The 22610-nt window shown below is 57.0% G+C and overlaps 3 protein-coding genes across 3 annotated transcripts; 2 read left to right on the top strand and 1 right to left on the bottom strand.

Annotated features, from left to right (window-relative positions):
* Nucleotides 1-1770: 1770 nt before the first annotated feature.
* On the bottom strand, nucleotides 1771-9320 carry VOLCADRAFT_96241 (uncharacterized protein; the record flags this gene model as incomplete). Its single annotated transcript, XM_002955253.1, has 11 exons — nucleotides 1771-1958; nucleotides 2446-5348; nucleotides 5553-5686; nucleotides 6022-6277; nucleotides 6708-6917; nucleotides 7380-7568; nucleotides 7981-8084; nucleotides 8192-8395; nucleotides 8557-8639; nucleotides 9013-9127; nucleotides 9225-9320. The coding sequence occupies 11 exons, from the start codon at nucleotides 9318-9320 to the stop codon at nucleotides 1771-1773; spliced, it is 4482 nt and encodes a 1493-aa protein (XP_002955299.1).
* A 3215-nt stretch (nucleotides 9321-12535) lies between these two features.
* cycd3b (D type cyclin) lies at nucleotides 12536-15659 on the top strand (the record flags this gene model as incomplete). Its single annotated transcript, XM_002955317.1, has 7 exons — nucleotides 12536-12689; nucleotides 14332-14555; nucleotides 14629-14806; nucleotides 14871-14942; nucleotides 15028-15087; nucleotides 15160-15342; nucleotides 15432-15659. The coding sequence occupies exons 2-7, from the start codon at nucleotides 14419-14421 to the stop codon at nucleotides 15657-15659; spliced, it is 858 nt and encodes a 285-aa protein (XP_002955363.1). The 5' UTR covers nucleotides 12536-12689; nucleotides 14332-14418.
* A 2807-nt stretch (nucleotides 15660-18466) lies between these two features.
* On the top strand, nucleotides 18467-21798 carry VOLCADRAFT_109964 (uncharacterized protein). Its single transcript, XM_002955316.1, has 7 exons — nucleotides 18467-18663; nucleotides 18740-18802; nucleotides 19494-19578; nucleotides 19937-20007; nucleotides 20307-20369; nucleotides 21212-21291; nucleotides 21551-21798. The coding sequence occupies exons 1-7, from the start codon at nucleotides 18496-18498 to the stop codon at nucleotides 21681-21683; spliced, it is 663 nt and encodes a 220-aa protein (XP_002955362.1). The 5' UTR covers nucleotides 18467-18495; the 3' UTR covers nucleotides 21684-21798.
* The last annotated feature ends 812 nt before the right edge of the window (nucleotides 21799-22610 follow it).

Below are 22610 nucleotides of genomic sequence, written 5' to 3'. Positions count from 1 at the left end.
GATGTTTGTCATCCCTCGCCCGTCTGCACGCGCCAACAACATCGCCTACAGGTGGGAATCGGCCACAGCAATCCGTCTCTAGTGCAGCAATCCGTCTCTAGTCCGCCGCACCACGCAGTCTCTAGTGGTCGCGCACTTCCTGTAAGGCACATGCAGAAAATCGAGAGGGATTACTACGCTAGAAGAGGTTAGAAGTCTCTGCACGGTTCTGAAGGTCGACTCTTCCATCAGTAGCCCGTTGTAGCTAGGACGAGGAGGGACGACTGGACGGAACTATGTGATCTGTTACACTGTCGACATTCAAAAAGGGAGTCCAAACCATGCTGTTGGGCCATGTACCCCGGCTGTGTACCGTTGCGCTGGTAGCTTGCGCCAGGACCCCAGCCTCGTCTTCCCGCTGTTCATACCCTCCTCGAACGACTTCAGGTACGAGGACAGCAATCCAGCAAATGCCCGACCAATTATTTGATTTATTGTGTTTAGTTCGTAGTCATGCTTGCATGTTAGTCAGACACAGCCGGCACACGACAGACGTGAGCAGATTGTAAAACGCGTTGTAACTCACATATATTACACACCGCAACCCTCCAAACAACACCACAACATGTGGCAGGTATGTGGCGGGCTATTCCAGCGGACAGAGCACAATTTGGTAGCACACGTGCAGCATTATTATTATATTAATTATCAAGAGGCGCTTCTCCGCGGGTCGGGATGCAATTGCTCCTGATCCTGAGCTCCGTGACATACAAACAAACAATCAAACATACATTCATTCATACAGACAATGCATACAATCATACATACCTATGCATACAAAGTAGACAGATTCGCACTGCACGTTGCAATAATACTCGAATGTACACAAAATCACCCAATGCCGCCTCCTCCGTACCGTACCGGAGGGGTGCCGTACCAGAGCGAAGAGCAGTAAACTTGAGCTTATCCGACAGCACGTCCACATATATACAAACAATAAAAACCAGATTATGTTGCATTATGAAGTTGTTGCGGTGTATCCCTCTATAACGGTGGTCTTCTTGTGTTTGTACCACCGGGCAGCCTCCGGGTGGCTTCCAGTCCCCCAAGACCCCCGAGTACGCATTCCCCCTCGGGAAAGATGAGTTCCTTCCCTTCCCTTCCCTTTCCTTCATCCTTCATCTTACCTTACCTTTCTAGATCTTTCTGGATCTTCCTGCGTGCGCCCTCTCTTTCTGGAGGGGGGAAAGTGTCGCACTTGACGAGCATCTCAACTGCCACTTTGCTCCTATAGCACATAGCCATACTCTCACCCCCGCCGTCGCGACACTCCCCCTCCCAACGCGGTCGTACTACCGCTACCTCTACTGCTACTGCCGTTACTACTACTGCCGCTACTACTGCTGCTGTTACTACTACTGCTAACTAGGTAACTGGACAGCTGTGCGCACACACAGGCCTCACGGCCCGCAGCTTGGCGGCCTGGGGCCGGTATGAGGCCCGGGTCGGGGTGTGAGGACGGACGGGCCGCGGAGGAACTGCTGGGCGCAGAGTGCGAGGAGGGTTAGCGGGAAGGCCGGGAGCACCGTACGGCAACATCTGGGTCCATCACAGTAATCTCCTTTACCTCTCTCCCCCTATACATACTCCGACATGTGCCTCACCTTTCATTTCTTTCTTCTTCTTCTTCTTCTTCTTCTTCTTCTTCTTCTTCTTCTTTCTCTTTTCTCACTCTCTCACTCTCTCACACGCACACACACACACACTCCTCTCCCTCGCGCTCTCTGTCCTCTATCCCTCCTTCACCTCTCCGCACGACATGACATGCATTACGGCAGACATGCACGTGTCGTACAAATGCGCCGTGCAATTCCAGGATATGTTAACAAGGCAAGCAGTGCTGGGGGTCACTGCGCTGAAGGAGACTGCAAACAGTCCAAAGTTCTGAGAGTCAAGCTTCTCAATGGCGCCACGACATGCTGGCGAACAGAAGAAAAGGCCAAACAAACTGTGTAGTCCGTGGCTGGACCGGGCTTGCACCGCGCGGGCCCTTTCATTTCACCCCACCATTCCCCTCCCCCTCCCCCTCTCCCTATCCCTTCCCTTCCCCCTCTCCCTCGCCGACGGATGTGGTCGACGAAGCGGCGGCGGCGGCGCTGCCGCCGCTGGAGGCCCTCGCCCTGGACGACACCGGGGCCGGCCGCCACTGCGAGGAGACGCTCCTTCCCACCCCCATCACTGCCGCGGCAGTTGTCGCCGTTGCCGCCGCCGCCGCCGCCGACCGCCTCATCGCCGTTACTGTCGTTGCCGTTACCGCCGCCGAAGACGATGAGGGTTCCACGGATGCCGCCGTCGCGGCCACCTTCGTCTCAGACCGCCGGGGATGCACCGTCGGCGGCGGTGACGGCGGCGGCGGCAGCTTTGTCGTCCTGGCGGCGGTCGCCATCACCGGCCTCGTTGCCTTACCGGCCTTCTGATGCCTAGCAGTGTTATTAGAGCCGCCAGGCGCTGCTGCGTCTGCAACCCCCCCTGTTCTCGGGCCGCTGACGTCTTTGGAGGTTTCACCTCCGGCACCGCCGGCGGTTGCTACTGCCGTTGCCGCTGTTGCTCTGGTGCCGGCGGTCGCGGCAATGTGTGCAACCGCGGCTGCATGGGCGCCTCGTTGCAACGCCCCCGCCGCTGGAGTACGGCAGCTGCCGCCGGTGTCCGTGGCGGCAGCAGCAGTGCCAGCGGCCGGGTCGCTCTTTGTCGCCGCTGGCCACCAGGGTACAGCAATGGTGTTCCGTACAGCGCGAGGAGTTGGGAGTGCTGCTGCTGGGGCGGCGGCGGCGACGGCAGCTGCGGCGGTTGCTACTGCCAGATCTGTTGCGGACGTAGTTTGCGCCCTCGGCCTCCGTCCTCCGTCAGGTTGTTTCAGTCCGGGCCCAGTACGGCTGACGTGTACGGCAAGGTGGTCTGCCGCCGCGCCCGCCGGCGCCACACGGCTATTCCGAGCGGCACTGCTCTTCGTCTCCGCGTATATGACCGATATCCGTTTCCCTGAATCGCTGGAGGGGGCGGGGCCTCCCGACAAGGACAAATGGCCGCGGCCACTTCCCCCGGCGGCGGCGGCGGCTGCCGCCGCCGCTGCCGTCGCCGGCTTCCCTGTAGCGACTGCAAATGCTGCGGTACGTTGTCGCGAATTCCCGTGCACAGCAGCAGCGGGTGCACTGGCAGGACGCCGTACCGCTTCCGTGGCGGCGGCGGCGGCAGCGGTGTACTCAAGGGCCGCCGTGGGGGAAGCCGCATTACCGCCCACGCCGTCGTCGTTCGTACTGATCTGTACGTCACTGTCTCCGTCCATCCCATTAAAGCGACACACCATCGCTTCCGTACAGCACGCCTCCGCCGCCAGGAGGGTCGGAGTTCCTTCGTTAAGACCGACCTCGCCGCCGCCGTCGGCACTGCTGCTGCTACCACGGCTAGAGTCGCCTTCGCTATCCGTATCCCGTACGACGGTCGGACGACAGCCTGCGGGACCAACCCCATCCCGTCGTACGGGCGTCGGCGGCTGCGGTGCACACATTCCTCCGTACAGTGCGGCGGCGTCAAGGAAGTAACCGCCGTCAGCCGCCTCCTGATCCCCACTGCTATGTGTTGTTAGGACGGCGGGCCTATCGACGTCAGGCGGGCCCCCTGGTGACGGAGGACCTTCCCGCAGCGGCAGTAGCGGCGGCAACGTCAACACAGGGCCGCCGCTGACACAGCCAGAGACGACGGCGCCTCCGACGGCGACGTCGACACCACAGCTCCGCGACGGAACCGCCTTCTCAGCTTCCGCTACGGCCGCCGCCACCGCGACCGCCTCCGTTGGCTGTAGCAGCAAGGTGCTCGCTACGGCCTCAGCAGTACTCCCGGCATCCCCCTGCCGTACCGGGGACGCTAAGGTCTCAGGGGGTATATCCGCGAAGCAGGAGTGCCCTGTTGCTGTTGCGTCATCCGCATCCAGTCTTCGCCCACCTGCCCCCGCCCCCTCCGCCTCCGCCTCCGCCGCGCCCTCCGCCTCCGCCCCCTCCGCCTCCGCCGCCCCCTCCGCCTCCGCCGCGGCATCTTTCGCCGGCGCCGCCTCCATCGCCGCGCTTTTTGCCACCGCCCCCAATACCGCTGACCCGATCCCCGCCTCCACCTCCGCCTCCATCATGCCAGCCGTCAGCCTTGCCTTTCCTTCGTCCTCGGCTTCTACCACCACCCTTTCCGCCTCCTCCCCCGCCACCGCCGCTGACCCACCGATCACCGGCGCGTTAACATCATCATTATCACCATCACCCTCTTGCTGCTCCGAAACCTGGTCGCACCTCTCCAATCGCCCTGCAACACCGCCCGACCCTGGTGATGCCGCCTCTGCCTCCTCCTCCGCCTCCTCACCACCACAACCACCACTTCCTCTTCCGCTGGAAGCTGCTACCGATCTTCCCGGTGCTGTTGCCGCTGCTGCTGCTGCTGCTGCATCACCACCTCCAGCTGCCACCTGTGGCGCGTCAGCCTGCTCCGGCTCTGAATCCTCAGTACCGTCCTCAGCACCGCCTCCGCCTCCGCCTGCGCTACTGCCATGGCCATTGCCCTTGCTACAGCCAGCGTCACTGCCACTGCCTATGCCAAGGAGTTCCTGCGCCGCTTCTTCAAGTACACCCCGCTGCAGCTCCGGAACCCCTGCATCAGCAGCGGTTGCAGTGGCGGTTGCTGATGGCTCCGGAGGTTGAGCACCCGCCACCTTGGTCGGGAGCTGTACTGCTTCTGAGGCTGTGCAGCCGCTGCCGCTGTCCGCTACCTCCTCTCCCGCCGCTGCCGCCAGTGCAGCAGTTTCCGCCCCTTCCGCCGCCCCTCCCGCCAGCGTCACCGGATCTACCGCTGCGGCTGCGATGACACCGGCGGCTGCGACAGCACCTGGCGTCGCGCCTTCGACATCTGTCGTACGAGACCCAGGGTTTTCGCCGCTTTCATCCAAACCTGGTCTCGCCATCACAGCGGTCGCCGACGCAGCAGCGCCATGTCGCTGCGATTCAGGACTGGCCACCCTGCGCTTCGGCGGCGCCGACCCCGTCACCTCAACGGCCTCGCGCGCCAGCGGTCTTGGCGCCGCAGGAGGCGTCGTATCGCCGCCGGCGCCGCCGGCGACGTCAAACGCCACGGACCGACTCCGGGGCCTGGATGGCCCCACCGCCGTGGACGCAGCGGCGCCGCCAGGCGCCTCGCCGGGCGAGCTTCCTGCCGCTTGCGGGATCGACGTTGCTGACCGCCGCGACGTTGCCGACGGCCTTGCTGATATCCGCGTCGCGGTCGCGGTCGCCGCCGCCGCCGTCGCTGCGATCATTGTGGCGCTCGCGCTCGAGCTCGCGGGACGTCCGTGCCGTTTCGGGGCGGGGGGGTTGTCGCCCAGGGGGATGACCCACGCGGTGTTGCTTCTAGAGCCGCGGCCGGCGGCAGTGGCTGCAGTGCCGTCCTGAAGCTGCAGCGGCAGCGGCGGCGGCGGCGCCTCTGTCGACGTCATCGGCGACTGCAACGGCGACTGCGGCTGGCTGGCGCCGGCGGCGAACCTGGCGCAAATGCCCTCCTGAGCGATCAACAAGATGGACTGCTGCTCGGGCGGCGGCAGCGCGCGGAACGCGGCGCAGCGCGCCACCAGCGGCAGGTGCCGTACACAATAGTTCCGTATCATATCGTACAAATCCTGTAATACGGAAGTACGAACAACGTAGCGGGATGGAAATCCTGTGGTGAAAGGCGACATTTCATTTATTGGCTATTGAGCCGCTATAGTAACCCTCCCCTCCCCTTCCCATCCTCCATTTCCCTCCCAGAGACCAGACGACGACTACGCCACAAAAAACGTCGGTAGCGTGATGATGGGGCTTTACTTACTGAACCACGGGTCCGTGACTTCACCGCTTAGGGCTCATCACTAGTGGCAGTTTCGGACCTTGGATGCCTTCCGGCAGTTCAGTTCTCAACTCCTTTGATTTAATTCCCCCCTCTCTTCTCTTTCCCCCTCTCTCCCAGGGTCACCTGCATCTGCGACGCCTCGTCTTCCCCCAGCCAACTCGCTCCAGCGCCGCCCCGTACAGCCGCCGCCGCCGCCGCCACCAGCGGGCCGCTGCCCCACTGAGGCGCGACGGCAGCCGGCCGCGCGCCGTACAGCAGCGCCCGCGTGATGCTCGCCCAGCACGGCAGCACGCGCACCGCTGCATCCGGATCGGGGTGATCCACTACATGGTTTCGGAGCTCCTCCAGCAGCGCGCCCCAGCACTCGGATCGGTCCTGTCTGTGGGTCCCGGGCGGGGCAGGACGGACCAGGGAGAGTTGGGTGCTGCTGGGATCTGAATGAGAGTGGGAGAGGGCTTGAGGGTGGCATGAGCTAAAATCAATTCCTTGATCAGGAGCGGGGAACGGTAGTAGACAGAGGAAGAAAGACGAGCTGTGTGGTGTGTTTGCCATTGACGGTGGGCTGTATATCTGTCTGTCCTCCCAGTCGCCAAACCCTTTTATTTTCTCAACTCGCGTCAGCTTACGGTAATGCTCTCGTCCCCGTACGGTGACGGCGTTTCAGCTTCTAACCCGACGCGTCCACCACACACACATACATACATACACACGTGTCCGGTGCCTCAACAGCAAAACCGACGCACCAGGTGCGTTCCGAAGCAACAGCAGCAACCGCAGCAGCGGCTCCAACAGCCGACAACGATACTCACCGGAGGCCCGCTCGCGCGCAAATCTCCGAAAAGTTGCTCCAAATGTACGACAACGTGTATGACGTAAGCTCGCCTCGCATTTCCTCAATGCGTCGCGCCCATGCTACCGACGGCACGCCGGACAGCTGCCGACACGCCGATAGTACGGCAGGCGCAGATTCCACGTTCACTCGCGCCTTTGCCGCAGACAGCACATCCTCCTGGATGAACCTGAGGAGCAGGTGGGGGCGGAGGAGGGGAGGGAGGGGGGAAGACGAACCACGAGCGAGTGAAGGTGATGCCAAGGAAAGACTGATGCGCCAGAAGTAAAGCAGGCATAAATAACCAGTCGGTACTTGTGAAGAAGAAGAAGAAGTCCTCGGGGGGGGGAGGGCGGAGGGGGAAGGTGAGGGCGGAGGCGGGGTGGGCCATAGCGAAGGGGACACAGAGCGGGTCTGGGAGGTGGGGGGAAAGACGAACCACAAACGAGTGAAGCTGCTGCCAGGGCAAGACTGTACCAGGTTTGGAGGTGGGGAGAGGGGAGGGCTCCAGCTTCGTCCTGAAAACGACCAGGTGGTACCGCTGGTGGTAACCCGCAGTCATCCTCCCCGTCCTCCTTCCCAATCTGCCATATCTTCAGCCAGCCTTTTTTCAGGCACCCCTCCCTTCATCTTCCCCTTTTGTCGTTCTCACCGCTGCAGATTTGCAAAGGTACGCGTGGGCCAGGTCCTGGCGGTCCACGTTGCCAGCCATGTCGTACAGTCGTCGTACAGCCGCTGCAGGCCGCCGTCGGCGTCTCCTACTCCATAGTCCAGCGCCTGGCGAGCCAGCACTGCCACTAGCGGCACCGCCTCCACCGCGGACGTGCCGGCAGTGGGCCGCCTGCGGTTACACACGCAGATGGATAGATGGATAGATAGATAGATAGATAGATAGATAGATACATGGATAGATGGATACACACAGGGGGAGTCCGTCGCGTGACATGGCATGCAGGGCAGTGGTGGTTACTGATCGTTTGTGGTGGTCGTTGAACCAACAGACAACGGCCGGGGGTTTCGGAGGCGCGTGTTCGGTCCAAAGCAAAGGATGGCGGAGTAGCAGCAGTAGCAGCAGCATCGTGCATGGGACTGATCTGTGCTCTGGCCTGCCAGCCATATTCCGCCGAGCTACTTCCCCTTCCCCCTTTCCCTGTCTCCACACACATACACACACACCGTTCCTAAACCCGCGCGCTTCCACCACCGGGGTTACTGCCCCACTCCTGAACACACATACATACATGCATACGCACCTAAATCCCGCACAGAGCCCCTTCCTGAGCGACGTGAGCACGTGCTCCTTGACCTCGTCCAGACACCACAGGTCCGCCAGACTTAGCAGCTCTGCGGCGTTACTCTGCGGGGTGGCAGTGGTGCATGTGTGAGGTGTGCATGTGTGCGGTGTGCATGTGTGAGGTGTGTGCATGTGGGATATGAGCCAGCTGGAGGGTGTTATATCCTGACGGTGTTGGTGTTGGTAGTGTTGGTGAGCTCGTGTTGGTGATATTGGTGATATTGGTGATGGAGATGGTGGGCGGTGCTGGTCATGGTGGTGATGACGGTGATAGTGGTGACGATGGTGCCGTAAAAGCCAAGAAAACAATATGTATTCCTACGTCCCAGGTGCTTACTGCCAAAGACATGCGCCATGCCCTCCTGATCCATCGCCTTCAGGTAGGAAAGTACCGAGTGCCAAAACAGGCAACGTGTTCGGGTGCAGCGTTATGGCGGATACACCTTTTCACCCCGGAGACGCCGCAGTTCAGCTTCCCGCCTTCCCTTTCCTTCCCTCCTCCTCTTTCCCCCTCCCCCCCCCCGCCCCCACTCACTCCGTTCACCTCCAGGGGGGCCGCTTCGGGACCCCGGAGCAGGAAATGCAACACAGTCGCAGCCAGAGCAGCCCGACATGAGCCTGGGGGGTGGCGGTGGTGGTGATGGTGTGTGCGTGTGTGTGGGGGGGGGCCGGAGGGGGGGAAAGTCACATGCAAAAGTGAAAGAACCGACTTGTCAACGTTGCGGTGGGAGGGTTAGCAACACGCGCCGGCGCTGGTTACTGCAGTGATGACGTGTGCTGCAATGCCCAACTTAAACGTGAACGCACAATGCCAGTAGGACATCAAGTGCCAGGCCATGTGGGGAGGTCGGAGTGGAGTGCCGTGTGGGTTAGGGGCTTGGGCATCGCTGCAGGGACCGCGACTATTCGGTTCCGGTCGAAGCGGCAGGATAATGGCGTGGCAAGAAGTCCCGGGCAAGGCTGGAAAAGAGCAACCAGCGATGCGACTTACCGGTATGTATGTTAAGCACAGCTGGAGGGTCGCTGGTGGCTGCCTCCTCGTCGCTGCAATCTGGCCGCTTGGGTGCTTTGGCGGATGTTCCGAAGTCCAGAAAACTCCGTAAATACTGCGCAGAAGGGTAAGTGTGAATCAATATAACTTTTTATGCACAAGGCAATTAATGCATTCGAAAGATGTCTGACACAACCCGCCTGGAAGCGTACCTCGCAACCGCCAGAACGAAGCTCCGCAAGTGAGTAATCAGCCACGTCACAGGATGAACCATCCCGTTCTCCGTGTAAACGTAAGATTAGGGACATGGTCGCGAAAACGCCGTTCCTGAACGCTCAGTTAGGTATGCCGGTGACCTAATGCGCTTCAAGTCTCTGGGAAGCCCAGCGGTTTCTTTGAATGTCGAGCATGCCCAGTCTTACAAGACAAGTAATCATGTAATGTGAGTGGCACAATAGAGCTCGGAGCCGCGAGGCGTAACAGTTTAATTCGAGTGGGGTTAGGGGAAATGAAGCAACGTGAATTGTGTGCTACAAGCCAACCTAGACCCTTACGCCCTTACACCTGTCCATTCATGAAAGCGGAGTGCCGGTACTTTTGAGGGACTGCGCCAACTCGTACTGGTACTGCGATTCCGGACACGAGGCACGCATCCGGTGAAACACGACATGGCGACAGAATCGGCGGAAGTTATTATTGTGGAAGGTTTCAATATAATGAATTACTGCATTCCTGAGACTGCTTGCATCGCACGCCGCCTCCGGTTAGTAAGGAGCCGGTTATTGAACCGAGAGACAGTTTACGGAGTTAAAGAAAAGAAACGAATTTCAGACAACTGTTTGCGGACAAGGTATACGAATGTGAGAGTCTTAAATTAATGTTAGCGCTTCTTCATCACAGGATTCTTTCTTAACATTTGGCTCCGGAACCTTGGTTTCAATCAGCTATCGATCGCTCTGTTCCATGTGTCACAATTGCTTATTTCTACCCTGGCATTCCTGTAATTCGAATTAATGTTGCAGAAAGTAAACTAAGTTAAGGAGAACGCCTCTTTTGTCACCCAATCGCCTCATGACTTCATGAAACAAATGTACTGAAATTACATAACCTGGTCACCCGTAGTGGAATGAAAAATTGTGGATCATGTTAGACAACCCTTAAACAGCCTAGTCCTGTCTCTTGCCTGTGCTCGCTTTGGAGGACCTAACCATCTGCATTACAACATTTGGCACGGTCACATAGATAACGGTTACGACTATGGGTCGCTCCAGGTCAAGGTCTCGCACACCCAACAGGTCGGGTACCGGGCCTGGCTTACGAGGGCTCATCAGCTCTGTATGTCCTGGCGTTCATCCAATGAAAAGATATCCAACCTCTATGCTGCAGGAATGAGGTTTTGCGACCTGCAGCTGAAAAGGCGGCCAAGGCGAACAGGTGTGGTGTTTCTCGACACCCGGTACGGCGATCACGCACCGCCCTGACCCTCGCCCCCATTTTCAATCATATGTGAACTTTCCTGAACTGAGGTGACTGACAAGCATTTCGCCCCACAACGTGCTTCCTCCCGCACACAATCAGGCGGTATCGAACGAAGGCGGCCGAGACTACCGGGTGAGCCAGGTCGCGTCCGTCGTGGCAGATGTTGGCTGTGTACGCATGTACCAACTGACCTTGTGAACACCAGAAGCTCACCTCCGCCAAAACGCTTTCCCGTCCTCCCGCCATCTCCCGATCCTTTGCCCTTCCTCACCCTCCCTCGCCATCCGGGTCCCTCACCGCCGCGTCTGCGGCTGCCACCACCTTTGCCGCCTCCTGCTGACACGGTTTGCCGCTGCCGCCGCTGTGCCCCCTGCCGTTGCAGTCTGACCGCCACGGCCTTGGCTCGTCAGCGTCAGCAGCTCCTTCAGCTGGAGGAGGAGATCCTGGCGACCATTGAGGCGGCCGTGGGGGCGCAGCTGGCGGAGAAGCTCGCATCGGAGGAGGTGCAGGTGGAACGAAAGGGAAAGGGGGATACAATCATGTTCACTCGGATTTTAGTGGCTCCACTGCTCCATTGCCGTAATCAACTTTCCTGACAGTGGCCTCCTTGAGCCGCACGGGGCGAGGATTGACGATATGGTAACGCAGCTCGGAATATGAAGGTCGGCCGGCGGGTGGCCGCGGTGCGGCGATCGTCGTCCAGAGCTCTTGGCCCACAAGGCCCACTTAGCTGGGGCAGGGGTTCCTGGGGAAGGAGGGGGTTGGGAAGGGGAGGGGAGGGGAGGGGAGTTGTCTGCACATTGGCCCGGTTCGGGCTGTGGGCGTGTTGCGAGCAGGGGTTCCCGGCCTGCCAAGGTCCCCGTTACGAATTTTAGGGCTGCTGCTGTAAGCCGTGAATGCCTGTTTGTCCATACGTATGTACGGCTGCAGGCGCGTATCCAGGCCCGACTCAAGGAGGAGCGCGCCAAGCTGGAGGCACAGGTAGCGATGGGGGAGCCGCGTGTGTGTTTGTGTGTTTTTGTGTGTGTATACAACGCTGGCTTGTATGGGGGTTTGCGTGACTGGGTTGAGCTGCTTCTGTTTGGGACAACAATATGTCGTCACAGAACGATGAACATGTCGGTGATGTAGGGGAACGAAGCGTTCCCTGCTTGGCTTCACGTCTGTCCGTGCATTGTCTGTCTGTCTGTCTGTCTGTCGTGTACAGGTGACGGCCCAGCTGGAGTCGGAACGACGCAGTCTTCTGGAACGGAAACGCCGCGAGGCCGACGAGGTGAGAGAGTGCCATGTCGGGGGAGCTAGCGGGGGCGTTGAGGGGGTAAGAAAGGAGGTACGACACCTCCTTCGCTCAATCAACACCACACATGTACTCTTTCTTTCTTCCTGATCCATTTTTATTATGATTCTCCGCATCGCTCTGCGTGCCGGGAGGACGTGTGTCGGTGTGTGTGTTGTCCAATGCTTTTTTTTCCACCTGTGGTTTCCTCTTACCTTCCCAGCCACATCAGCTATTGCCCTAAGGACGCTATATTCCGCGTCCCCCACCCCTGCTACTACGGCTGCTGCTGTTGCTGCCGCTCGTGTGCCAGGCCCGCAAGCGGCAAGTGGAGTTGGACCGCATTCTGGAGGAAAACCGTATCAAGGTGCGAGTGATATTGGACATGTTGGGGCAGGGAGGAGGACGCGGCGGCGGCGGTGGTTGATGTGCCACCGAATGGGCTCATCCGGGCCGGCCTGGCTGGCAGGGCCACCACCCTACTATCCTGATGACGCGGTAATGGCCGATGTGCGTCATTCATCGATCAGACTCCTGCTCGTGTGAACCTGCCGTATGGCTTACATGTTGGACGGCACCCTGTACGGTGTTTTCTGCTGGCTCCGGTGCCATCCCCCGGCCCCGATTTTAACCCTGTCTTTCTTCAGGTAGAGGAGGCGCAGCGCAGGGCGGCGGAGGAGCGTGCGCGCCGCGACGCCGAGTGGCAGGCGGCGCTGGAGTCGCGGGTGGCGCGCGGTTTCCGACCGGTTTGATACGGCAGACGGGGTGGCGGGCGATCCGTCGGTCCGGCGCTCCTTGATGTTCGGTCTGGTTCTCCAGCGCGCCCCGTCGTGCCTTTTGCGCGAGATGGATTGCTGCGGGGGCCTGAAAACCCGAGATCAGCTGCTGCGCCAGGACAGAGAGGAGGAGGCGCACACACAGGGTGGGGTGTGTGAGGGAGATGTGGGAATGGTAGACGTGATGAGCAAAATTGCATTATATTATAAAAAACGCATTGAACACAAAACAAATATGACTTTGGGGAGCTCCGAACCCAACTTTTCGTGCAACGGACTTCGGAAGACGATAACTAATGTCGTACAACTGTACATACAAGATTTAAAAGCAGATTCGGAAAGCTCTTGTCGACCCTTTAATTTTATCATGGGCTCCCCTAAGGCCTGTATCTGTCCTCATACTGCTTTTTAGGGTGGGCACTGTCATGTTGCATGGGTTGGGCTTAACCGCGCCGTTCAGTCCTCAGATTATGAGTGCACCTGCCATACGGTGGGGTTGCCTGCCAAAGGGCTAAGATGTGAGTTTGGAAAACCTGGGGCTGAGCTAGGGCAGTTATGCATTCAAAGACCAGAAACTGTAACCGTCAAATCTACGGCACGGATTCGCAAGACAAGCATGGCTCGGACGTGGGAATGTACGTGGAATGGGCGCAAAGACTTTATTATTCTGATTTTTGTGGGATTAGTGTGGCATCGGGAGTGGGCTCTGTGGACGTTGTGGTCAAGCTAGGGCTTTGGCGCTTCTAGAATGCGGTGCGAAAGGAATTAAATCACTGTGACTTTCTTCCTACGATTTTCATTTGTGGCCTAAAAGTGTGACGCGGCACCACTCTTACTAGTAAACAGGCGCACGCAATGCAGGATCCGCCATTTCAATCTGAACTTCAGGGAACTTCTGCCCGACACCGAAACCACGTGCTGTGACGCCTGCCTTCGGCCAGTTGATATCCTTTCAGCGCTTTTAAAGTAGCCGTCGCGTTTCCTGTAGACTAAGAATGCTCAATCCCAGAGAGGCGAGGATATGCTGCGACGTGCCTGGGTGCCCCCGGGGTAGTAGTTCCAACGAACTCATCCCAACTTCCATCATGCCGCTCCATATCTGAAAGCTTTTCATAGCTAAGACATGGACATACGTTATGGCTTTTTAAGGATGGTGCTGGGCGTTACAGAAACGCGTGGAAACGGCTCGGAAAGCCTACTGCTGAAGCCTCAAACCTTCAATCATCGAACCAGGACAGATGAGGCGGGCGGCCCTACCTACTTAATTGAAGCTAAGGCCTATCTTCTCTGCAACTTTATGTGCAATGTGGATTGAGCAATAGCTCAATTAAAGGATCTAGTACGGCAGGTACAAGGAGGCCGTCCCGTTCAAAGGTGGCCAGTTGCTTCCTCGACCTTCCTCAGCAGGTGAGAGATGATAGAAAAAAATCCTCTAGTATAGCTTCTACGTTATTGACATACTGTAGGACTGTAGGATAGTTAGGGAAGTGGCCGCCGACCATGGCGGTGTCGCAGAACGCTGCCGCAGGTCTTTTATGTTTATCACCACAATACCAATGTGGAAGGAAGCTTAATCATAACCTGGACAACGCTGATGGCATGGGGTCCTTGAAGCCTGCCCTTGGGGGGTGTGGGAAGCAAGTTGCACAGCCGTCTTGTTCATCCAGGCCAGAAAGCTGCAGTGAAATCTCGTCGCTTGCTTCTGAGGTCTGATACTGCCACGTTGAAGTGCTGCGCTATAGCTGTGTTCGGTCGGCAGTCAAGGCAACGTCTGCCTTCCCTCCGCAGAACGACAGCTCCTTCATTTGGCAGAGGTCCTCAACCCAAAAAGGCGATGAGGATGTATGTTGTGCAGCTTCTGGCTCGCCTGTCGGTATGCTGCACTGCGAGGACGCACTGGAGGAGGATGAGAATGAGGACGAGGACGCCACGCGCGAATGGGCTCCGGGCAGGCCAGGGGCATCAATTATTGGGCCTGCGTATCACCATCTTGATGCCGAGGAGACCCTCAGGTATGGAATAAATGCTTTGGCCTTGCAAATCGATATCAGGTTGAAAGGGACTTTTCACTTCCCTTGTTTGCAGCAACGAAGTGAACAAGGAGGAAGAGCTCGGTCCATTTACGGCATGTCCCCTCCCAGCGGAATATCGTCAAGTCTTGGTTCCCTGGATGCGGGAGGTCTGCAATGCTCGAGCTCTTTCACCGGCAACGTTTTTTGCTGCAGTATCCCTGTTGGATAGATTTCTTCGCGCTTCCGGCGAGGTAAGACCTGCCTTCGTTGTATATGACTCTACGTATATAGCGTGAATCTGGTCTTCTTTTGCAGGGCGCAACACCACCTTCTTTGCTTCAGCTCGTCGCTCTGACGTGCGTTGCGGTCGCAGCCAAGCTAGAACAGGTTGGTTCCGAAGTATGGGTTGCCACTACATGGGTTTTGAAGATCTGCTTATTTCTCTTATGCCGTGCTCTTACCGTTTCCGCAGCAACAATGCGCCAGTGAACTCCTGAGCCTGGCCCGGGACGAGAATGGGAATCTCTACAAGGTAGGTATGCTCATGGCTGTCCGTTTGTTGCTGTATGCGATCCTAAGAAGGGGCGCATGGGATCCTGTGCAGGCGGACGACTCTCGCATGATGGAGATTCATTTGCTGGACATGCTCGGATGGCGTCTTCGAACGCCAACAATCTACACCTTTACGTCGCTCTTTCTGCACCGTGTCGTGAACCGCCCGCAAGATGGGCAGGTAGTGCCGCCTGGGACGGAGGCGCACTTTCGCGAACTCGTGCTGCGCTTGGCGGTAAGCTTGTGTACTACTACTGAATCTTCTGTAAACAGGGCCGTAACAACTTGACCTTAGCTTGATGTTCCACGTGTTGGCCTAAACAGGAATTGGCTGTGCTGGACTCCGAGCTGACGTCGGTAAGCTACAGCTCATTGGCTGTGGCATGCATCCTGGTGGCCGAGACCGAGATCAAAGGCGGCCAAATGCACGCTAGCTTGAAGACCGTGGAGTCCTTACGAACCGTGCCGGGACTGAGGGATTTATCTAATCTTTCGGCTCCTGTTCAGAGGCTTTACTGTCTCTACAAATCGTTAACTTCCTCATCTCGCTAAACCTACCGGGTCCAGAGGGTTAAGCAAAGTTGAATGGTTTAGCGATTGGCGCCTCGTCGTGCCAGTCTCAGCGGATGTAACTAAGTCTTGAGAGTTTTTTAAGATTGGTAATTGCCCAACTGGCAGCAGATCGGCTGTGAAAGCAGGCAAAGACGCAGTGCTGATGTATTTGGATAACGGTGAATAGGGAGGCATCGCACCGTGCTGCGGTGATGTTATGTCGGGTCCCCTCGCCATCTTTCTTTTGTTCGTGTTTGTCGGCATGGCGCGTATTATTACTGTTGTGGACCTGGTTTCCTTCGTGACTTATTCACAACAGTCGTGTGTGGTCGATGTTCCTGACAGATCACCAAGCCACTTGGTTGCTTGTTGCTCGTTGATGTATGGTCTTGAGTGATATCCGTTGATGTTTTTCCAAGAGCTTTACCTAACTACAATGACGTTGCAGATGTTTGGTTTTGCTATTGGACGGCCCAAGTTGACCTTACCGTAGGAGCAAAGTGGAGCCCACGGTGTCATGCAGGACCAAAGGTTATTTGTGGCGTGTTGTCGCAGTAAACCAGCATCTTTGGTCAAAGCGCACACTTGCTTTGGCGCCAGTCGACTGGACGGGTGGCTGTTTTGAGACAGGAGTGTATGTCCCTTTCGCTCGGGGCAAGGCACCGGAAAGCCATGTCTTATCCTTGTGCACTAGGAGCGGCTAGATCCACTGCTGCTCGCTAGGTAAATGCTTGGCAGCGGCTAAATGAACGGGAGCTTCATTGCAAAGCATGTACGGATGACCGCAAATGTTTTGGTTAAGAGTTTAAAGGCTTGGGGACGCAGGCAGTACATTGCCATTGCTCCAGTTCTGCGCATGTTAGTGTCGTAGGCTCTGTTCGCACGTGCACGCGCTCTGCGTAGCTAACATGCAAGTGGACTCCCACGCTTGAGTTTAGGCGTTGACAATTGTTTAGGTTCATGGTTTTACAAGCGACTCTAGAAGTTGGAGCAGTATTTAACAACCTGAGAGTAGATAGACTAGTTCCGATGACTGCGGCAAGGGTAGTCCAGAGATGTAGGACTGGGGTAGACGCAGTTCGCACGCGATGTGAGGTCTTACCGGTTTAGGCCGCGACTGCATTTGGAAATGGAATGTGTGATGCTTGTCCATGGTAAGGTTGGATGTTGCTCGGACCACCACTGATGCCTAGGTGCTTGCAGGTAGACGAATTTAGCCTGGGTTGGCAGATCACTAAGCCAATCTTAAGTTAGCTGTGGCTTCGCGCTGGCTGTTCCGTCCAATCCGCCTGAATTGTTAGTTTCGTATTGCGACCTAAACTTGTTGCACGACGTTCGTCTATGCGCATGGGCTGTCCTGTCCCGTACTGAGTATGTTTTGCGCTTTTGACGGTTTTTGCGGGCCAACGACTTTTACGTATTGTGCCCATTCCCTCCGACGGAAGCCTATTCCTTCTGCGCTTGGTAGCTTGGATACTGTGCGGAGTCGTGAACTTATGGTTTATCGTGCTTAGCTGGACGTGCACTCGCGATCATGGTATTTTGTCAGGAGGCGCGCCCGAGCCTATCTGCAATGTAGTAGAGGAAAAAGTTGGCTGTGTTCAGTAGTGGTCTTCGGTGCCAGGTATAATTGTTTGCCATGCTGACGACCGAGTTGGCAACTATTCTGTATCCATTTGTCCCTTCTTATTTAACCCTATCACTATTATTGAACTGACTCGGTTTTTGCGTATGCCTGGATGGCTCTTATTTCTAGGAGGCCATAGTTTCATGAGGGCAGATTGTCAGTGTAATCCTGGTCTCATGGCGCCGATATCTGTAGGCAACATAATTATTGTACTGCCAAGGAGTTTCGGTCCCTCCTATGTTTCGGTGTGCACGTTATTGTAAGCACAGGCAAAGCGTTCGCTTACCAAAACATGCCATTCCATAGCTGGTGATTCCACTGCAAATCGCTTGTGCTTACCTACATATATATCGATCGTCCTTACTGTGATGACGTGGCAGAGTGTGACCCCGAAAATATTTCGATACTTTGCTCCGAACTAAGGTAACTAAAAGTCGCACTGCATAAACTTCAGCCTTGGGGCTAACAAATGGCACAGACTGAGAAGAAAATTAATAAGTGCGTGGCAGAGGGAGTACAGCTTTTCGATTGTTGGTATATCGGTTGTTTGAAAGAGAATGCTCGCGCGCATGGTCTCTGTCTTCTATACACAGGCACAGCCGCTGCGTGTATCAGTCACTGAGGCCTCAAAATGCAAGAGCTTCAGCCCATTCAGCGCGTTCTTTTGGGACACAAACACGGCTTCCCTTTCCAGCCATCTTTTCCACGCAGTCCCAGCACCCTGCCCAGCACTATGCTAGCGGCCCAAAACTGCCCGTCATGGTGACTGCAACGCGCGCAGGTTCAATGACACCAGCGAACATGCTGCTTTAGTTCTATGTAATCCAAACAGTTATATAATTCCTGTAAGGGGATGTCACGGGATGGGCAATGGGTTAGATTCGTCATTCTCTACAACCGCCAACCGTTTTACTAGCTTGCGTTGACCGGTCACACAGTAATATTTCAGCGCTGCTGCTGTTCCTAGGCCACTATAGCTCTTGCATTGGCATAGTAAAACGAATAATCGGCTGTGCGATTGCCGGAAGCTGCATCGCCGGCAAGTACCCAAGTAGAGCTAGGCAACGAAAGCGGAACGTACATACATAAACATTTCAGATATATTGTTACTGCTGTGAAGATCATTTACCTTGCGCGAATTTGGTGAGAGGATTTTAGCCTGCTGTGTCCTCAGGACCTGCCAACACAGGGCCATCGCGCAAAGGCCACATGGCTGCTCAGTCGGCAGAAGGGCAAATCGAGCGGATTGTTCGGGAACAGAACAAACCATTCGGCCTCCAACAGCTCGTCGACTTGGGCGCGACAACAGGATTAAAAAAAGCGCAAGTCTCCAAGGCTGTTGACAGCCTTGTTGCTGAGGGGAAAATTCTTGCGAAAGTATGCTGGATGGAAATCCTTGCTCGAGGCAGCCAGCCACGCGTTACGTAACGCCCGTCTGTGCAACCTCTGTCAGGAATTTGGGAAGACCAAGCTTTTCATCCCACCGCAAGCCGGCCTGAAGGTTCTTTCTAAGGAGGTGCGCTTGGGGCCAATCGCTGGGCTGACCCACTTTTCACGCAAGGGAACCCAAGTTCGCCACTCTAGTTCGCAGCGTGTACGCTTCACCCTCCTGTGCAACTAACTTCCTCAGCTATTATGCTCAAGCTGAGCACAGTGCTGGTGGCCCGTCGCTCACCACCAGCGGCCGTGCACGCCTGGTTCATGGCTATATGCAACAGCAACGTCTGCAAAGCACGATGCGCCGCAGTCCGTGATGCGCCCCTGGCATGAACCCAAAGCCAGCCACAGACAACGGGCGGCATGTCTTTCCAAATTTAAGACAGCTTACTCGCCTGGTAGGCACAAAAACCTGTTTCCACTGATATAAGTAAATTAGGGATAAAAAGTTCCCCCCTCACCAAAATCATGAAGTCCATCCTTGCTGATCCGCCACCATTTGCTTTCCTGATAGCATTAATTATATAGAGGTGGATCCTGCTGGCAATCAACGAGTCTAGGAACAAGCGCCTTGGCGCCAGGCATCGCCCAGTGTGCAAACCTGACCACGGCGGCCTTAGTCCTTCGTGGTGGAACCACCACCAACGACCAGGAGAAAGAGTGGAACGGGAAAGCAGGCCAACTGCGAGGAACAGGAGAGGAACAGAAGAAGTTGAAAAACGTAGCTGTGAGCTGTTGCCCAATGTTGCGGCCCCCATCATCACCCGCAGGAGTTCGAGAGTCGCAAGACAGCGGTGAGGCAGCTGCAGCAGGAATGCCAGAAGGAGGCGCTGGAATGCAAGCAGCTTGAATCAGGTCCGCGGGTTGCTGTACGTTGCTGTTGCTGCTGCTGCCACTGCCATGACGTGTGGTCCTGGAGGTGTGGCGTACCGCCGCAACTACCCCCACCATCACCACTGCCCCCGCAACACGGACTTCGTCTTGTTGGTGCTGTAGCATTACCACCTTCAGCTCGCGCGGCAGTTGCTGCTGCTGCTGCTGTTAAGGTTAACCACTACATCCCTCTGCATGGCGGTACCGACCTCACGTCGTCATCGAACTTTCCACCGCCGCTTTGCCCTACCTTTTCCTTTTTGTTGTGTCCTTCTTTAGCCCTCTCTACCCCAACACACGCCATCGAGCCCCATCTCACCCACTCCCTTACCTGGCGCAGAGCTTGCGCAGCTCCGCAGCGCCCTATCTGAGGAGGAAATTGCCCGGCAGACCAGGGACATTACCAAGAAGGTATAATGTGGCAGGAGGCCGTTGAATTCTGAGGCAGGAGAATGTCGGGGCCGGCTGATGACCGATCTGATGCCCAGCGGAGAGGGCGCCGGGGGGGTGCCGTTCCGAGGACCCGCACGGGATGGAGCGACAGAGTGGGAGCTGACTACGGTGTATGGGGCCGTGATAGTGCGCAGGAGGGAGCTCACAATCCATTTCTCATCTCTCACTGACTGCCTTCTTGCAGCCCATTCTCATGGCACATCATGGGCAGCCTCATGCGACCCCCCTGTCCTGTCCTGTCCTGTCCGTTGCTGTAGCTCGCGGAGGATGAGACCAAGCTTAAGGCGTTCAAGGCCGGCAGCGTTCTGGTGACTCCCGAGGTACGTGTGGAGGTGCTGGCGCGGCGGAAGATGCGGCGGAAGCATAATCATGGATTGTCGCAGCGCCGTAGCGTCCAAAGTGCGTAGCAAATCATCCAGACTATGTTGGGGAATCCAAAGACGGGCGTGAACTCTCTTGTAGAGTTGAGGGGCCTTGGTTTAGTCGTTGGTGTTGGCGAAGAGAGGTGTGTGGGGGGTTGAGACGAGGCATCACAGTTGGGAATTTGGCGCGGGGGATCGTCTACATGGTGCACACTGGGTCACAAATTGTTGGGAGATTACACGGTCCGGATGGTCCTGTCAGAATTGGTACTGCGTTGGGGCTCGATGTGGGTCAGGCCGAGCCGCAGGGCGAGTAGGGCGTCACCACCGTCGCCACCCCTACATCACCGCTGCGATGTGGTTAGCATTGTGCACCAGGTCCAAATAAGCTTTACCGCCATGCCAGCAGTACGGGGGATGGCCCTGGTTCGAAGAGCAGCGATGGTGGGAAAGGTTTCCCGGGAGGATTTACAGCCCAGCCTGGGCGTGTGGACATGTGCCATGGGTATTGCGATTCTCTTTGCTTTCGGTACTCTTCCATAGCCATGTTGACGACACCGTTGGTTGGGTCGCGTCGTTTTCGTTCGCTTTGGTTCCGCACCTGCGCGACCCCCGAATCCGAGCCCACCACCGGCTGGCGCCCAGCCGTTCGGATTGCCGCGCGACCCGGCACCACCTGCAGCCGTACCCTTGCCCGCTTCATCCCCCATCTGCTCTCTCTCTTCCGCACCCTCTCAGATTGATGGCTTGCTCTGTCTGTCTTGACTGACCCGTGTGATTCTGCTCCCTCCCTCCGTCAGGAGCGAGCCGCGGTTGAGAAGTCATTGACGACCAACTTGGGCTGGTGGAGAAAGCGACGAGCCATGTTTAAGAACATCTGGTGGGTGGTTGTGGGTGAGCACGCTGAGGATTAAACCGAGGCAGCTATCGCGATGGCATCCGCTGCGGCCCTACGGTGCAACGGCTGCAGACCTCGTTGTGGATCTAGCCCAGCACAGCGCCCCAACGGCGTGTTGAGTGGACGCCCTAGGGGTGTGCCTGTTTGTCTGTCTGTCTGTCGATCTCTTATGTCCGTGCGATTATGCGCCAACATCACACCTGCGGCGGGTCCCCGGTGTGGCTGACTGTACGACGCGCAGGTCCACAATCTCTGAGGGTTTGGACGGCAAGCAGAAGGATCTGTTTGAGGAGATCGGCATTGAGACGGACGAGGCGGCTGGCGCGGACATGGCCGAGGCAGAGCGGCTGCTGCCCAAGAAGCGCAGGTTGTAGCGGCGTGGCGGGCGGACCCAACCGCAGCTAGCGGCGGCAGTGAGATGGTACGTGACAGCACGTGCCACCTCAAATACCCAACAAACGAGATCAGTATTTAAGCTGTTGGCATTTCACAGCATGCTGGAGGCGATGACCTGGAACGCCGCGACGTCTTGCTGCAGCAACAGCAGCAGGAGCGGCATCAGCCGCACAGCTAGGGGCTAGGGATGGGGGTGCGCCCTGGCCGCCTTCCACGGGTGATGGGAGGTGGAGTCGCCGACTGGCATGGCAGCTGGAGTTGACAATTGGTTGGACCGTGTGCCTCGGAAGGGCCCTCCTGGAGTCTGCCCTTGGGAATGAGACAAGACTTTTGCTGCAAGAGCAGGGATACGCTTTCCATGTGGGGCCCTCTGAACTGCATGGCTGCCTTTCGGATGCATGTCGCTTAGCAGCCTGAACAGAGGCTGGCGACCCGGGGTTGGCCCCATTGCAGGATGTCCAAGGATTTGCGTGTTGCCTCGTTTGCGTGTCCTTTCCCTGTGTTCCCCTTAACGGTGGTGCGCATGTGGGTGGGGTGCCTTATGTGGCCAAGGCAACTAGGTTTAGTAGCTATGTGCCGTGTGCAACTGATGACGTGCCAGAATGCTTCATGTCATGGAGTCCAGCGCACGCTTGACACAAATTGATTTTTGTTTATACGTGTGACGGCATTTTTCGCGTTCGATTCTTGGCCCCAAGTTAGGCTTTACCGAGTTACATACGTTTAACGCCTACACCCACTTAAACACAGAACCCGCATCTTTTGACATCCTTTACGTTTTACCATCTGGGACGTTTTGCCTGCTACCCACTACTCTGCTGCGTTCGCATGTGGCATAGGCACGCATAGCATCACACGTCGTTGTGGGGTCCAGGTGGACAGCTGCACGCCTACACAGGTGCAAG

Source organism: Volvox carteri (assembly GCF_000143455.1).
Source record: "Volvox carteri f. nagariensis unplaced genomic scaffold VOLCAscaffold_50, whole genome shotgun sequence".
In the NCBI taxonomy this organism is placed as follows: domain Eukaryota; kingdom Viridiplantae; phylum Chlorophyta; class Chlorophyceae; order Chlamydomonadales; family Volvocaceae; genus Volvox; species Volvox carteri.
Note: the sequence above shows the minus strand (reverse complement) of the source record. Positions and strands in the feature narration are given on the sequence as shown.

What these genes read in the sequence shown, in the direction of transcription:
- VOLCADRAFT_109964 (XM_002955316.1), top strand. Translation starts at nt 18,496, where the DNA reads ATGGCTGCTCAGTCGGCAGAAGGGCAAATCGAGCGGATTGTTCGGGAA. An exon ending in AGGGGAAAATTCTTGCGAAA is followed by an intron (nt 18,664 to 18,739) that starts GTATGCTGGATG and finishes AACCTCTGTCAG; the next exon opens with GAATTTGGGAAGACCAAGCT. An exon ending in CCAGGGACATTACCAAGAAG is followed by an intron (nt 20,008 to 20,306) that starts GTATAATGTGGC and finishes CCGTTGCTGTAG; the next exon opens with CTCGCGGAGGATGAGACCAA.